Source organism: Clupea harengus, chromosome 7 (genome assembly GCF_900700415.2).
Source record: "Clupea harengus chromosome 7, Ch_v2.0.2, whole genome shotgun sequence".
Taxonomy (NCBI): domain Eukaryota; kingdom Metazoa; phylum Chordata; class Actinopteri; order Clupeiformes; family Clupeidae; genus Clupea; species Clupea harengus.
Window position 1 is genome coordinate 16,959,173 of NC_045158.1, and position 16,335 is coordinate 16,975,507.

General features: G+C 46.8%; 1 protein-coding gene across 8 annotated transcripts in view; it reads left to right on the forward strand.

Annotated features, from left to right (window-relative positions):
• Positions 1–16,335, forward strand: part of wdfy3 (WD repeat and FYVE domain containing 3) — a 106,000-nt gene that overhangs the window by 62,096 nt on the left and 27,569 nt on the right. For 7 of the 8 annotated variants that reach the window (XM_031570689.1, XM_031570690.1, XM_031570686.2 and 4 more), the window contains 15 exons: positions 725–836; positions 1,202–1,392; positions 1,906–2,058; positions 2,392–2,465; positions 2,982–3,143; positions 8,510–8,604; positions 8,880–9,000; positions 10,514–10,731; positions 10,967–11,163; positions 12,223–12,357; positions 12,724–12,903; positions 13,155–13,388; positions 13,499–13,598; positions 13,912–14,072; positions 15,706–15,935. In XM_031570689.1, the coding sequence (XP_031426549.1) occupies positions 725–836; positions 1,202–1,392; positions 1,906–2,058; positions 2,392–2,465; positions 2,982–3,143; positions 8,510–8,604; positions 8,880–9,000; positions 10,514–10,731; positions 10,967–11,163; positions 12,223–12,357; positions 12,724–12,903; positions 13,155–13,388; positions 13,499–13,598; positions 13,912–14,072; positions 15,706–15,935 (2,363 nt within the window). The remainder of the gene's footprint in view (positions 1–724; positions 837–1,201; positions 1,393–1,905; positions 2,059–2,391; positions 2,466–2,981; positions 3,144–8,509; positions 8,605–8,879; positions 9,001–10,513; positions 10,732–10,966; positions 11,164–12,222; positions 12,358–12,723; positions 12,904–13,154; positions 13,389–13,498; positions 13,599–13,911; positions 14,073–15,705; positions 15,936–16,335) is intronic. The other variant, XM_031570687.2, reaches the window with a different exon arrangement.

Here is a 16,335-nt window from a genome sequence, read left to right on the forward strand (position 1 = left end):
CACACACACACACACACACACACACACACACACACAGTAACACAAAGAGACATACACACACACTCAAAGGTACGCAGAGACCAACTTATATACAATATAATATAAAGGGAATGATGCGTGCACACACACACACACACACACACACACACACACACACACACACACACACACACACACACACACACACAAACTCCTAGGTGAGTCTTTAGTACCTAACGTCTGGTCTGGATTCTCAGAGAGTGTCCTCAAGGAGTTTGTCTTGCTGAGGCAGCCCATAAACTGCTGAGTTTCTCCCTTATTAACATCTGCTGGGGTCTATGGAGACACGGGCAGACAGCAGCACAGGACTGAACCAAGCCCACAGTGAGGGTTCTAGACCCACAAACATTACATAGTAATACATATGCATTCATTGTCAGGTGTCTATGTTGAAACTTTCATCCCAAATGGCCTGTGCTAAGGTAAAAGCACGCGAATGTGCATCTGGCGCCAGTGCAAAGAAAGCGTGTCATCAGTGTCTGGCTTGCACACGCTCAGCTATTCCAGAGGGACGCAGTGTCAAGGCTACCGTAGGTCCTGGGCACAGTGCATTACTCATGGAGGTGGCATAGTGGCAGAAACACATATTTTACCATGCTGGAAGGGCCATGGTTATATGAACTTGAGAGAGATTTTTTTTTTATTTTGGGCTAATTTTGTGACTATTTCCCATGTTCCCTTGCAGCTGGCGGTGTCTTCCCACGAGAACGCCACGCCGGTGAAACTCATCAACAACTCAGCGGGCCACCTCAATGGCCCTGCCCGCACCATAGGAGCCGCCGTGATTGGCTACCTGGGTAAGACTCCCATGAGGCCTCAGGTGGCTGCCAGAGTTCCGGGGGACCGGGCGGGGGGATGGGTGGTCTTTTGCGCTTTGAAGTCTTCCTGAGGCTTTTGTGTCTCTATGAATGTGATTGTACCTCTCGGGTGAAGAGGCCTGGCATGAAATTTGTAATGAAGGAATACTTATAACTCTGTAGTTATCAACCTTCTCCATATGGGGTCTTTGATGTTGGCTTCACAGTGCAAAATACGTGTCTCTTGTGCGTGTGCGCTTGTGGGTCTGTACATGGTGTGTGTGTGTGTGTGTGTGTGTGTGTGTGTGTGTGTGTGAGTGAGAGAGAGCACCCATTTTTACGTTTTCATTTTCTCTCATTTTCAGGAGTGCGTGCATTCGAGTCAAAGCCCGTAGCCACGATCCTGCAGTACGTCGGGGGTGCGGCAGCCATCTTGGGACTTGTCGCCATGGCGTCAGACGTGGAAGGGCTTTACGCAGCAGTTAAGGCACTGGTGTGCGTTGTCAAGAGCAACCCCCTGGCCAGCAAAGAGATGGAGCGCATCAAAGGCTACCAGGTGGGCTACTGAGATAGCGCTGCTCTGTGGCCGTACATCACACAAGCACAAAGCATGTTAGTCAGCACTAGCCACCATTGCCACCAGCTTTACAGCAGGCCATGCATTCGCCAGTGTGTTAACTGAATGGAATTTTAAGCTCTTTTTTTCAGCCATTGTTAGGAAGATGGAGATTCGTGATACGTGTTGCTGTTGATCTGACAATATAAAAGCTGTAATTGTGTCTCTGTGTAATTCCTGCTGGTGTAGTAGTATAACTCATTGTTATTGGGATCGTATAACCTGCCATGTTTGGTGCCAGGATGTGATGTGCAACAAGTGTGTTGTTGTTGGGGTTTGTGATTGATTAGAGCTGGGATGGGAGTATGACACATGGTTATTGATGTTCTTTTGCTGGTGTAAGGGTCTAAATGATTGTTTTTGATGCTGGTTTAGCTGTGTATTGGATTGTGATTGATGATGGTTTTGGACTGTAACAGCTTTGTGTGTGCGTGTGCGTGTGCGTGTGTACAGCTGCTGGCCATGCTGCTGAAGAAGAAGCGTCATCTGCTGAACAGCCACATCCTCCACCTGACCTTCTCCCTGGTGGGCACGGTGGACAGCGGCCACGAGACCTCCATCATCCCCAATTCCACCGCCTTCCAGGACCTGCTGTGTGACTTTGAGGTGAGAGCCTGAGATAGAGACGGAGGCCTAGGACAGGGCTGGCCAGACTTAAGGGTAGGGGTATGGGTGGTCTGTGGGATTCTCCTTCATGGCCTGTTGTAGGGAGTATTGAGTGTCGAGGACTGTTGTCTGTATAGGTTGTTGGTCGTGTAGGTATATAGAGTTTGTATTAAAAATGATATTGGTTATGATGATGCTATTTGCTTCACACTGTTTTTGCTTCCTGGTTTTGCCCTTCCTGTAGATAGTAATGATGGGATTGCCATGACGTTTCTTAGTGTTGTACCATGCCATTATTCACACTACAAACCTCACTCGTGTCCTCTTCTGCAGGTTTGGCTTCATGCTCCATACGAGCTTCACCTGTCTCTCTTTGAACATTTCATCGAGCTGCTGACAGAGTCCAGGTGAGTGTGTGTGTGTGTCTCTGTCTGTCTGTCTGTCTGTCTGTCTGTCTGTCTGTCTGCCTGTCTCTCTGTGTGTGTGTGTGTGTGTGTGTGTGTGTGTGTGTGTGTGTGTGTGTGTGTGTGTGTCTGTGTGTGTCTGTGTGTGAGTGTATTGGGTGGGTCTCAGAAAATCTCAAAAAGCATAGGGCATGAGAGATGGGAGAGAGTTGCTGTGTTGAGAAACATTGTGCTCTCTGTATTCCCCACCATCACTGGAAGGGATTGGGTTTGTGTGATTGGGTGACTGTATTATCAGTGAAAGGGAATGTATTTGTGTGTGCTGAGTGACTGTATTATCAGTAAAAGGGAATGTATTTTTTTGGGGTTAGTGACGAATCATTGAAGGTGTGTGCATGTATCTTTGTGTGTGTGTTGGAAGTTCTTGTATTTCTGTCTGTGTTGTCTGTCAGAGTTATTGCCACTGTGTGTTATCAGTGAAAGACTATAGATTATAAGTGTGTGTGCGTGTCTCTCCAGCGAGGCGGCGAAGAATGCGAAGCTGCTGCGTGAGTTCCAGCTGATTCCCAAGCTGCTGCTCACACTGAGGGACACGTCCCTCTCTCAGCCCACCATCACAGCCATCAGCAGCGTACTCAGCCTCCTGCTGCAGGGGTTCCCCAACTCCTATGACCTGCTCAGGTACGCACATATGTGCACACGCACACGCACAGGCACACGCACAGGCACGCACAGGCACGCACACACACACACACACACACACACACACACACACAAACACAAACACACACACACATCAAATACTGCTTATCAAATACTGCGGACACTATGAGATGCTGCTTTAGCCACTATTTAGAGACCAGTTTATTGATTTGTTGAGTGGCTGGGTACCTACTAGATAAAAGCTCATATAAATATATAAAAACAACCTAAGTAAAGTTATAAATGTCAGTGGCGTGCAGAAGCCTACTGTACTGAAAAGGACATTTAGGGATCGCTGCCTTCTCTTCCCTGGCCCCGCTGGTAAAAATGTGGTTGCTGAGCAACAGAGCTTTAAAGTGTTGGCCTTGTTATGCGCCAATTACTAAGATGCAGCCGGGTGAACCGCATCACCGGCTGATAAGTGTGGGAAAGAAGTCGGTGGATGAGTACATTTTATTTTCTGAATGCCTGATATTTTGTCTGAAAGCACTACACTGTAGTACAAAAACACACCACAGTAGTGCTTGTTCAACGGAGGCTTGGATTGCCTTTGTGCCTTTATATACCTGCAAACTAGTCGTTTTTCGGGTAATTCGCCGTTTTCCACAGAAATATGTCATTTACGTGAATCGTGTAGATCCGAAGAGTTTTTATTTGGGGGGGTTGTCTTACATTACACCTTACAGCAGGTGATCAAACGCATGAGACATTGGTCATGTTCAGGTGTGCTGCCTATACTCAGGCTGGTTTTTTTGTCCCAATATGGCCACTCCTGCAGTCCTGACTACCTCTGACTGTCAGTCCTCTTGTTCAGAGATGAAAAACAGCATCTGCTGTGTTCTTTAGGAAGTTGCATACTCTTTCTTTCTTTCTTTCCTTTTCTTTACCTTTTCCCCTTTCATTCTCTCTCTCTCTCTCTCTCCCCCTCCCTCTCTCACACTTGCTGTATAGTTTTCCATCCTAATCTTTCATTCTTTGAGAGTCTTTTCTCTTTTCTCTGTCCAGTGGATGAACACAGTGTGGTTGAGATAAAATGTCTGTATTTATCTTTTGTCTGTTTTGAGACAGAGATGAGTTTGGGTGTGGGTTTGTTGCCTAGTGGCTGCCCTGCTGTGTGATCTGTTGCCTGGGAGAGAGGCCTGGTCTCAAACACTTCAACACAAGCTGCTGAAAGATTTGGGGTCAACTAAAGCAACGCACGCTCTCTCTCTCACACACACACACACACACACACACACACACACACACACACACACACACACACACACACACACACACACACACACACACACACTCACACTCACACTCACACTCTTTCTCCTTTTCTTTGCTGCATCTGTTCCCTCTCGGGCTCCACACTCTTGACAGGAAAAAACTCCATAAATATGAATCATTGCTCAATATTTCCAATGATGACACAGAAGGATTACATTTTAAAAGTGTTTTATTTGAGCATGATCATATTATTTATCATTTGACAACATGAGCAGTTCAGCAGTGTGTTCCTTTCAAAGAGGAAAGAGAAGAAAGCCACTGAAGGTGTTCTGAATATCAGTAGATTCCCAGAGGCGGAAGCCTGCAGGGAGTCGCATGTTAACTACATCTCCCACCTCCAGCTGCAGAGTCACACCACTGGAGAGAAAGGTACGATACCCATCAGTATCATACTCTGCCAACCACATGACCTGCTCTCCATTCTTAAACATCTTGATAGACATATATTTTGAGGATAGTACATCTGCGACTGTGAATCTAAAGTAGTAAACTCCCCTCACTACAGCTGTGAAGAAGCCTGATGTGTTGCTGTAGGCCTGTCCAACATTGGTGATGATTTTAGTGAAGACCAAGTTCAGTTCAGTGTTCCCAGCATTATTTATGTCGCCTGAGTTGGTCAGACCTGCTGAGAATGCCACCTTGGGTTTCTCTGTAATCTCTTTTTCCAAATTCACTACTTTAGTCTCAGTGGCTGCCACTCTGGTCTTCGCTGCTGTCAGTTCTGCCTCTTGTGCTGCATGTTCCATTTTGAGGTTCTCCACCTCAGTCTCACCAGCAGACAGTTCCATCTTTACGTTCATCACTTCAGTCTTCATAGTGGTCAGGTCTGTGTGTTGTGCTGCAGTGTCTTTCTTCACATGCTCCATGTCAGTCTCAGTAGCTACCAGTCTCTCAGTAACTGACCTCAGATCAGCTGTCTGTGCTGCAGCTTCATTCTTCAGATTCACCACTTCAGTTTCACTTGCAGTCAGTCTGGTCTTCACAGCTGTCATCTCTGTGTCATTTTCAGCCTCTATTTTGTTCAGCAGATCATTGGTGTTCTGTAGTTTATCCTGAGTGAAACTCAGAGTCATTCTCTGCTCCACTAACATGATTGCTTGCTTTTCCACCATGTCTCTAAGTTCCCTGAGCTCAGCATAGATATCCAACTGGGTAGTGACTGCAGCGGCAGCCCCAGTGCTCTGGCTCTCTGTGTGAACTTCAGTCTGGGTGCTCCGAGTCTGAGATCCACACATGGAGAGCAGCAGCAACAGCAGTGTGATGACAGCCCTCATCTTTAACATCACTCCCTCTCTGACACACAGTAGTTCTGTAGTAGCAGTAGTAGTAGCAGTAGTAGTAGTTGTAAAGGGTTATTAGTCTCACTCCTGAGACACACTCTTTTATATGCCTCAGTTACTCATTATGTAAAAAATGTCATGATGTTTTGAGGTTAAATAAAGTCTAGGGACACTGATGTGCTGTTTTTTTTCCCAGGGCATATGTTTTTTTTTTCCAGGACATCAGTGTTGTGGGAAAGTGCAAACCTGTCACCCATCATGTAGGGCAGGTAGTGCTTCATGTCCTTATTTCACCCCTTCGTCTTAGAATCACATCTATTCCTTCCTTCTGTGAATGCTAGTGAGGATCTAGTTCTCACCAAAGGCAAATAGTCACAAATAATTACAAAAACTGTAGAAGAGGAAAAATAAATAAGCAAAATAGATCTTTGGGTGATTTTACGGAGATATATTGATGATGGAAGGTCCTGAGAAACTGACTAAATGTAGTCAATATAGTTAGTTTGATTTAGATTAGACTTTTTTAGATAATTTTTTTTTATCAATACCAATGTATTATCATTTCCTTACTCCAGCCCTCTCCCTCTGCTGTTTTTGCCATTATCTGCAGGTGAATTAATGTTGCATCCAGAATAGTAACATTTGTATTTGTGTAAAGAGAATAGAGTGTATACATTTGAACAATATTAGCTTCACCAGTACCAGGAGGTGTGTCTGCCTGCCAGTCCCTCAGCCTATCCAAACCTAGAGGAGTGGAGTGGGGTGGGCCTTGGAGAGAGGGACTGCTGGGTTTCATAACATCAAAACTCTGCCAGATCCACTGATTAAAGTGTAGCTTTGATATGTGAGAGGCCGTTATCAGACAGAAAACTTGATTACTTTCAGCATAGAATATTTTCATGGCCACCTAGTCAAACAAAAAAGACCCTGAAACTTTAATCGTTTAATCGCTGTTGTGAAAACTTAAACACCTGTCACTGGTAGGATCAGTTAGGTAAGGTGTGGGTTAATGTCCTTTTTCAGCCTCACCATTTTTTTTTTATTTCATTTGAATAATCTTGTTACGGTGTTGACATCATTCATCCCTGAACCTTTGGAAGGGGAGAGAAGAGAGAAAGTACTAAACTATCTTTACCAGTACTGGGAAGCATGTCTGCCAGCCAGTCACCTAGCCTTTCCAAGCCAAGGCTGGGTGGAGTGGGGTGGGTGTTGGAGGGAGGGGATGCTAATTCTTGGTGTTCTGTAGTTCATTCTGGGTGACAGTCAGCTGAGTTCCATGAGCTCAGCAGAGATGTCCAGTTGGGTAGTGACTGCAGCAGCAGCAGCCCCAGTGCTCTGGCTCTCTGTGTGAACTTCAGTCTGGGTGCTCCGAGTCTGAGATCCACACATGGAGAGCAGCAGCAACAGCAGTGTGATGACAGCCCTCATCTTTAACATCACTCCCTCTCTGACACACACAGTAGTAGGTGTAGCAGTGGTTTCTGAGGTCCAGTCTGTAGACACCCTCTTTATAAGACTCAGTTGGCTATTTTGTAAGATATAGTCTTAAGTCTTTTGTGTTCATATTGTTACGTGCACGGCTCAATGCATGAAACATAAAGGGGAGGCCACGCATAATTTATAATAATAATAATATAAGTTATTTATAAAATGATACAAGGTTTATATTTATATAATAATTATAGCAAAACGTGTGGTGAATGTTAGTGTTGTGAATAGAAACCAAAGATGTAAGGTAAAGTCAGTTCAAGGGTAATACAAAAACAAATGAAGATGACGACAATCCAAAATCCAAACGAGTATCCACAATCCAATCACTATCCAACGACCAACGATAACCAAATGCAGGGAAGACCAAAGCTCTCACGACTGCCGGCTGATCAGGGCTTTTGTAGCCCAGTCAATCAGTGATACATCTGTCCCCAATCACCTGCTGGAGAGACAGAGAGAACAGGCATGCAAATATCACAAGGCCGGCCCAGACCCGCCAGGGTCATAACATCCCCCCCTTTAAGACAGAAGCCCACCTAAGTGCGATTCTGAACCATCCAAAACACCATTCACCTAAACCATCCCAATCCCAACCAAAAAAAATCCCACAGCCACACAACAATCATACTGGGGTCAGAATGTACAAAATATACCCCATCCACTCACACGCTCACCAGTCCTCACTCTCGCCAGTCACACAACCTGCTACCCCACAGCAATTCCGGGCACTGGAAAAGCAGTCTAAGAGGGATAGAGAAAGAGACAGGAGAGGAGAGAAATGAATGAAGCAGGCAAACAACAACCACCACACCTGGGGCGCGGGACAACGCATTAGTCCACGTAATCTGGACATTTTCATTTTAAATATTTGTGAGGGGTGAACCCCCTGTATAGCAAAAGGAAGCCATAAGTCTCGAGGACCACACCAACCATGTGCCAACCCGTCAATACAACAAATACACCCCCCAGGAAGACATTTGTGGCTTTGCCTTTATTCCTTTGAAAGGGGAATCTGAAGGTGCGTTCCAGGTCGATGACAAATAACCTATGGCCAGGAGAGCTTTATCGAAGAACATGATCATTGCAAAGAGGAAAAACTCGCCGAAACCTGTTAGAACCATTTCCTGAGAATCCTTCAATGATTGTGCGCGACTCCTCGCCCAAGTCACCGCCCAAGCAGTGAAAACATCCGGAACCTCTGTGACACAGTCATCTTGTTTTGTACATTCTAAGGGCTCAGTTGACACCACTGGTATAGGTGAGGAATCTTCTTGAATCTTCTTTTTCATTTTCCCTCAGGTTCGGACAATTTATCTCCTCCACGTTGCCCACGTTCGCCGTGTGTGAGAAGTTTGTTGTCATGGAAATCAACAGTGAGGAGAAAGTGGATGGAGGTGAGACCCTCCCCCCCCCCCAACTACAACACCCAACCCTGTCACCAGTGCCTTTATCCCCCACACACCGCCACCTTTCAGCTCCAGTTTTGAAGCTGTCTGTAGACCTAATTGCTCTATCTGCAGTTTTATCCAAACTGATTTGTCTTATCTAACGATATTTCTGCCTCATTTAATCATCTCTCTGTCTCATTGGCCTGCCTAAGTTTAAACTTGATTTTCCTCTTCCTCTTTCTCTTCCTCTACTCTCTCCTTCTCTCCATGTGTCCGCTCAGGGATCGAGGATGACTTTGGTGGCCTGCTGTCGGCCAACGTGATTCTGCTGAGGAACCGGCTGCTGGACATCCTGCTCAAGCTGCTCTTCACCGCCAAGGAGAAATGCACCGTCAACACGCAGTAAGCTCCTTCATCTGAGCACCCCTCTCCTCTAATCAACTCTCTCCTCTCCCCTCCCCTCCTCTACTCCTCTCTCCGCTCGTCTCCTGTCCTCCCGATGTCTCCTCTCTTCAACTCTCCTCTCTTCTCCTCTCCTCTCCCCTCCTCTACTCCTCTCTCCGCTCCCCTCCTGTCCTCCCGATGTCTTTTCTCTTCAACTCTCCTCTCTTCTCCTCTCCTCTCCTCTCCCCTCCCCTCCTCTACTCCTCTCTCCGCTCCCCTCCTGTCCTCCCGATGTCTTTTCTCTTCAACTCTCCTCTCTTCTCCTCCCCTCTCCCCTCCTCACTCCTCTCCTCTCCCCTCCTGTCCTCCTCTGCGTCAGGAGAGACATCACGTCTGTGCTGACGCAGAGTCTAAAACCCCTGTGCATGCTGCTAAGCTGTCTTCTGTCAGGAGTTATATAAGCTGTTTTTGTTAAATAAGCTCGAGTCCTGTTCCTTGTGTTTCCGTTGCTGGTGCCGTTGAGTTGCTTTGACACAGGCAAAAAAACTCCACGCTGAAGGTTTGAGCTAGTTGTTGAACTAGTTGTCGAAGATTTGAGCGGTGTTTAAGCCAGATCTCCATTTGCAGATTGTAGAACATCTTCTTAGTCTGCCTTGCTCCTCCCTCACAAATGGGTTTTTCATTGACCAGAAAATGTGAGGAATCTCAGATGAGCTTAAAACAGCACTGTCATGGTGTAGCTTTAAAGAGCTAGGGCACAGGTCCAGAATCAGTTTTCCACCAACTATATTAATTCACAGTGAAGTAATGCCTATGCGCTGAGCTGATGCCTGATTGGCACTGATCACCCTTAGGTGCCACATCAGGGAGCTCGACTGCGCCCCCTGCTGGGCTGCTGTGGAGGAGAATAGTGCGTGCTTCAGTGCACAGTGAATACATGTACATTTACATTTAGTCATTTAGCAGACGCTTTTGTCCAAAGCGACGTACAAGGGAGAGAATAGTCAAGCTACGAGCAATAGAACCTGGTGTAACAATAAATACTACTTTACATAAGAAATATATAAAAAAAAATGAAATGGAAAGAAAAAGAAGTGCAGAAATGTAACTACTGTAATTGCAAGTTAAGCACTTGTCGAAGTGCCAGTTAGGACGGGAAGTGCTCTCTGAATACAGTCAAGAACTGCAGCATAGAGAGCAATGTGTCACTGAATAAAAATGTTATCCTCTTGTGTATTTGTTGGCTCGTTTCCTTTTAATCGGATGTTAACTTTCAAAACATTCAAATAAAATGACCCAGGAGATATATTTGTATTTAGTTAGAAGTTATTTCATCGTCTTCCGCAGGACACGCACACTTGTTTTGATGATGAAATCCGAGTGTAAATAACAGCTTTGTTTATTCACGCCTCACTTCTTATTTACACCACACTTGGGCACCTCTGAAAATAAATTACTGCTAAAACTGCTGCTGGGCGAGTTATCCCCCCCGTGGTGTCTGAGCGCTGGATCTCTCTTGCGCCCCCTGCAGGGCGTGTGAGGAGCTGGTGCGGACGCTGGGCTTCGACTGGCTGCTCATGTTCATGGAGGAGCACCTGCACTCCAGCTCCGTCACCGCCGCCCTCTGGATCCTGGTGGTGTTGCTCAGCAACCAGCCCATCCTGGGACGCTTCAAGGAGGGCCTGTCCGGAGGAGGCTGGCTGGACCACACCGACTCTGTGCTGACCAATAAGATTGGGACTGTGCTGGGTAAGATGGGACAGCATGGTAACATGGGGACCTTTGGTTGGTTTGTGTGTGGACTGCTCAGCACAGTAACGGTCGTTCTTCTTTTCTCTCCTCTGATTTTGACTTCACTTCTCTTCCCTCTCCTCCATTCCTCTCCTCCTCTCGCCTCTCCTCCATTCCTCTCTCCTTTCCCCTATCCCTCTTTCATCCTCCCCTCTCATGTCCACCTCTCCCCCCTCCTCCCCACCCCTCTCAGGGTTCAACGTGGGCCGCAATGCGGGCGGGCGCTCCACGCTGCGCGAGATCAACCGCGACGCGTGCCACTTCACCGGCTTCCCCGTCATGCAGGCGCTTCTGCCCAAGCACACCAACGTGCCCGAGCTCTACTTCCTGATCATGGCTCTCTTCCTGCAGCAGCCTGTCAGCGAGCTGCCAGAGAGCCTGCAGGTACATGTCAGTACCAACCCCTTTTAATACTACTAATGCTCAATGTCCCTCTCCCTCCGCACTCCTGCTGTGCTCCTGTCTGTCCAGAGCTGTCACTAACAACACTAACGTCTGCGCCCTTAGTGACAGTGAGTGAGTGTGTGAGTGAGTGTCTGTGTGTCTGTGTCAATCCTTTATAACTAGAGGTTAGTTGGAGTCTCTTTATATGTCTCCTCCCTGTCTTGTTTGGTGTGGAGTTGCGTGTGGGCTATTGACAAGCGGAGATCTGTCCAAGGTCCTGAAGCCTCTTGTGTCCCTTGTGAGGAGATCCTCCCCTGTTTGAACTCACACTGCAACAGCCATACACTCATCCCACAAACTTTATATGCTGGTGTGCTTTGTTGATCTTATTTTTCTGGGTGGCCCACCACACAGTCAACAAACTATGTGTTGACAAATAATGAAATACTGGCAAAAAATTGTGTGGCCACGTTTGACAGTTAGTTACGTGTGAAGTTCAGTTGAAATTAGTTTCTTTTGTTAAATGTCCACTGTCCTGCGTTTGGCTATTCATTGTGGGCTATTCATCAACATAAAGTGGACTTTTGTGTCAGTTTGTTGGCTTTGTGTTGGTCTTCCTCGAATCTGCCATCTCTCTTAGTCTGTGGATCAGTGTGCCTCAAAACCATTGCATTTGCTGTTCACATGTTACTGCCTTTATTGCACAAGTGATTGAATGCTGCTGAGGTGTCCAACTCAAATGAAAATAATGCTGTAATTAAATATTTTGTGTTAGACAGTGTGTGTCAGGAGATGTGAGTGAATAGTCTGGTGATGACTGAAGTAGTTTTAGTTTTTCATTTAGAAAATTGTAGGCTGTCATTATTCTAAACCACAGAGTGAAATAATGGGGATCTGGATCTGCGTTTGTGTGGCTTTAATCATAGGATAATGAAAACAAAATTCTGGCTTTGGAATTATGAGTCTGGTATGTTAAACTGTGTGTGTGTGTGTCTGTGTGTGTGTGTGTGTTTGTGTGTGTCTCTGTGTGTGTGTGTCTCTGTGTGTGTGTCTGTGTGTGTGCAGTTTGACCTGGACTCCATTTGGTCGTTCATCTTCGGCGTGCCGGCCTCCAGTGCCACAGTGGTGAACTCCATCCACAGCGTGTGCACAGAGGCAGCCTTCCTGCTGCTGGCCATGCTGCGCAGCATGCTCAACCTGGTGAGGAGACTCTCACACACACACACACACACACACATATAGGAACACACCTGCTCATGCACACGCACACACATACTTACACCTGCAAATTCACACTCATGTACACACATGTACGCAAATATTCAGAAATATACTGAAACACCGATGCGCTTGCGCTTATAAATACTCTCATAGACATACACACTCAACAACACTAAACATACATCAAACATTCTTGGAATATACTTTCATGCATAAACACATACCCTTATGCACACACACACACACACACACACACACACACACACACCCCAATAACAATAGGTATGTAAGGTATGCTGATGTATGATTTTGGCATGTGTGTGTGTGTGTGTGTGTGTGTTCTAGCCATGGCAGTCGGAGGAGGAGGGCTCGTGGCTGAGGGAGTACCCCGTCACGCTCATGCAGTTCTTCCGCTACCTGTACCACAACGTGCCCGACCTGAGTCCCATGTGGCACAGCCCGGAGTTCCTGTGCGCCCTGGCCGCCACCGCCTTCCCCTTCAACATCAGACCCTACTCCGAGATGGTACTACCCCTCACGCGCTCTCCCTCTGTTTCTGCACTAATGAAAGCCTGGCATTGAGGGCTGCATTTTGCTCGCTTGACCGCTTTCATAGCAGCTTACAGAGAAAGTCAAGATTCATTTAGATCTAGTTTATCAGTTTTACAGTTTGACATTTTGTGTTGTACGTCACGTCTGAATGACGTAAGAAATGTTCACTTGTCTTGTCTGATTATTATTTCTATTCTGTGTGTGTGTGTGTGTGTCTCCTGCAGGTCACTGACTTGGATGATGAAGCAGGCTCTCCTACTGAGGAATTCAAGGCCTTTGCAGCTGACAGCGGCATGAACCGCAGCCAATCGGAGTACTGCAACGTGGGCGCCAAGACCTACCTGACCAATCACCCGGCCAAGAAGTACGTGTTTGACTTCATGCGCGTGCTCATCATGGACAACCTGTGCCTGAGCCCAGCCAGCAAGCAGACCCCCATCATCGACCTGCTACTGGAGGTGAGGGGGGTGATAGGGGAGTGGCCTTTCCCGCATGAATGGAATTGTGGGTATTGTAATTTCCTATAAGAGCAGTAGTACTGAGCAGCTGCTGTGTTGTTCCTCTTCAGGCCTGCCCAGAGCGCTCCACCAGGGCCCAGCAGAAGGAGTTTCAGTCCTACATCCTGGACAGCGTCATGGAGCACCTGCTGGCCGCTGATGTGCTTCTGGGTATTAGCCACTGCAGTAGAACCCCCACACTCTGATCACACAGATCATGATTTAGCGAAAGTACCTAACACAAGAATAGAGATTGATTCGGGGAAAAATTTTGTCCCCTTGGTGTAGTATCTCTACACATCTGAATTGAATGTACAGGTGTGCATACCTATACGACGATAACACATTTGAAGCACACATAGGTCCTGGTCTCTTTAGGGATAGAACTGTCTTCTCCATAGAAGATAACATTTCTGGGACCCCTCCACCCCCCCCCGCATGCTTGCTGTGGCTCTCCCTCACTGTCGCGCTCTTCCCTCTGCAGGAGAGGACGCCTCCATGCCCATCACCACCGGGGGCAACTACCAGACGCTGGTCAACAACGTCTTCTATTTCACCCAGCGTGTGGTGGACAAGCTCTGGCAGGGCATGTTCAACAAGGAGTCCAAACTGGTAGTGGAGTTCATCGTGCAGCTCATTAGTCAGGTAAGAGGAACAGAGTGGACTAGGTCTTGGGTCTGTTTTAGGTGCTGTAAGCGAAAATGGCAGTTTATTCCACACCTACAGCAGACCTGAACACTGCAGGGGTTTCATTTTGTGGTCATTCACATTAAAGTAATTTCCAGTCTCTAGAATTTGTTGGTTCGGTTACCACGGCCACATGTTGTTCAAAAATACTACGGAGGTGTTACTGGGAGAGTAGAGCATGTGCCCTCTGGCTAATCATTTACCTCTGAGTTACGCCACGTTTATAATTGGAACCCCAAGGCTACATTTTCCGAATAGTTAGACATCAGTGATTAGAATCAGTGAGATGAAATGGAGAAGATATAGTTTGTATGTTGTAGTTCTGTTAGGGAAGTTACATGCTGCCAGATGTTCTTATTTGGGGATATGGCCACAGAAATATACAGCACGCTGGGTGTTGAGACCTTGTGATTAACCCGTAGAGCTTCTTGAAGCCAGACGAGCGTTGTTTTCTTAAGACAATATTGTGCCATTTTCTCAAGTGGAAAATCATTTCCAAGTGGAAAATCGTGTTAAGTAATGCTCGTCGTGTACTTTGTCTTTGTGGGCGTTCACAGCAAAGTTACCCAGCAAAGAGCTCTTTCACCGGCCTGTTAAACTTAACGCTAAGCCCTTATTGAATTATCAACACGTGTGAACATTTTCTGACTTGTTCGTCATGGCTAACAGGCTAACGCAACCTTCCTGGTGAGTGCCCTCGCAGGCAGCACAGAAGGGGTCTGTTCATCGGAGCGACAGAAGTGAAGTTTCTCATTTAGAGCAAAATGACAAGATTCTGAGCATTTGAGGGAATAGACGCTTGATTATTGGACAGGTTAATAACATCATGCCAACAGCTCCCCCACCAAATCGTTGTATTTGTTCTTAGTTTTTCTTCGTATCTGTGTGTATCTGAACACATAATGCGCTTGTGACCCGATAGAAGTGAGCTTGCTTATTATCCCCCGATACCTCTCAACTAAACAGTAGCTCCATACACTATTACACACTATTACACACTATTACAGGAGAAAAACCAACTGCGTTGTCAAGTACCGTGAGCAGAGAAGCCCTTTCCTCTGGTACAAAGCATAGGCTCTCCCCAGCTGCCCAGACCCTCGGATGTTAGTGTTTCCCACCAGCCCCAATCATATCCATTTCACTGCATAATAATACGCTCTATATTCAAGAGCAGGAACTAGCATTCAGATTTACAGAGCACCACAGCATGGTGACGCTCACAAACACACACACAACGCACTTGCCCTCTTTGAGCTTTTGCTAAGCTAAGCTTTTGTAGAAGCCACCTCCATCCTCCTCAAAACACACACACACACACACACACACACAAAATACATATTCACACATTCACAGGTCCCTTCTTTGTGCTAACGGCAAAGCTTTTGGTCCCCTGCCCTCCACACGTACACAAATACACACACACACTCAGACACAGACACAAAAGCACCCTCCATTCAGAGCTCCTGTAACTCTGGAATGGATTGCTCAACAAAAGCCTCCTTGTACTGCCCTTACCTTTTCCACTTCCGCTCCACTCTGCCACTCTCACTCCCTCTCTCCCTCTCTCTCTTCTCTTTCAACCCCCCCACAGTCCAAGCGGCGGTCCCAAGGCTTATCCCTGGACTCCATCTACCACTGCCTGAACCGCACGGTTCTGTACCAGCTGTCGCGGCCGCACAAGACCGTCCCGCAGCAGGTGGCCCTGCTGGACTCGCTGCGCGTGCTCACCGTCAACCGCAACCTGGTGCTGGGACCGGGCAACCATGACCAGGAGTTTGTGTCCTGCCTGGCACACTGTTTCATGAACCTGCACGCCGGGAGGTGAGGCTGCAGAAGGAGAGACGGGGGAAAGAGAGGGAGAGGGGGAGTGAGATGGAGTTAACAATTATATAATGTGTAGCAATAACAGTAATAGTAGCATAGCATTGTAGAGCACTTTACTTAAATTGATGCCATTTAGTAGCATGTTTGCCTTTTAATGGATTGCTGAATGTGTGGTTCAGTGTAACAGATGGTAATTATGTTGTTGCAAAGCTCCCTTTGTATTTATTTACTTAAATTGCTTTTGCTAATGAAACCAGGGGCATTTAGGTGGACAAATGTAGATGTTGTCATGGAAAGGCTAATGCTCAGTATGCAGTGAGCCTAGTATGCAGTGAGCCAAGTCAGTCAGATATACTGACTGACTTGTCGCGGGTTGATGATGTCACTGATGACCTCA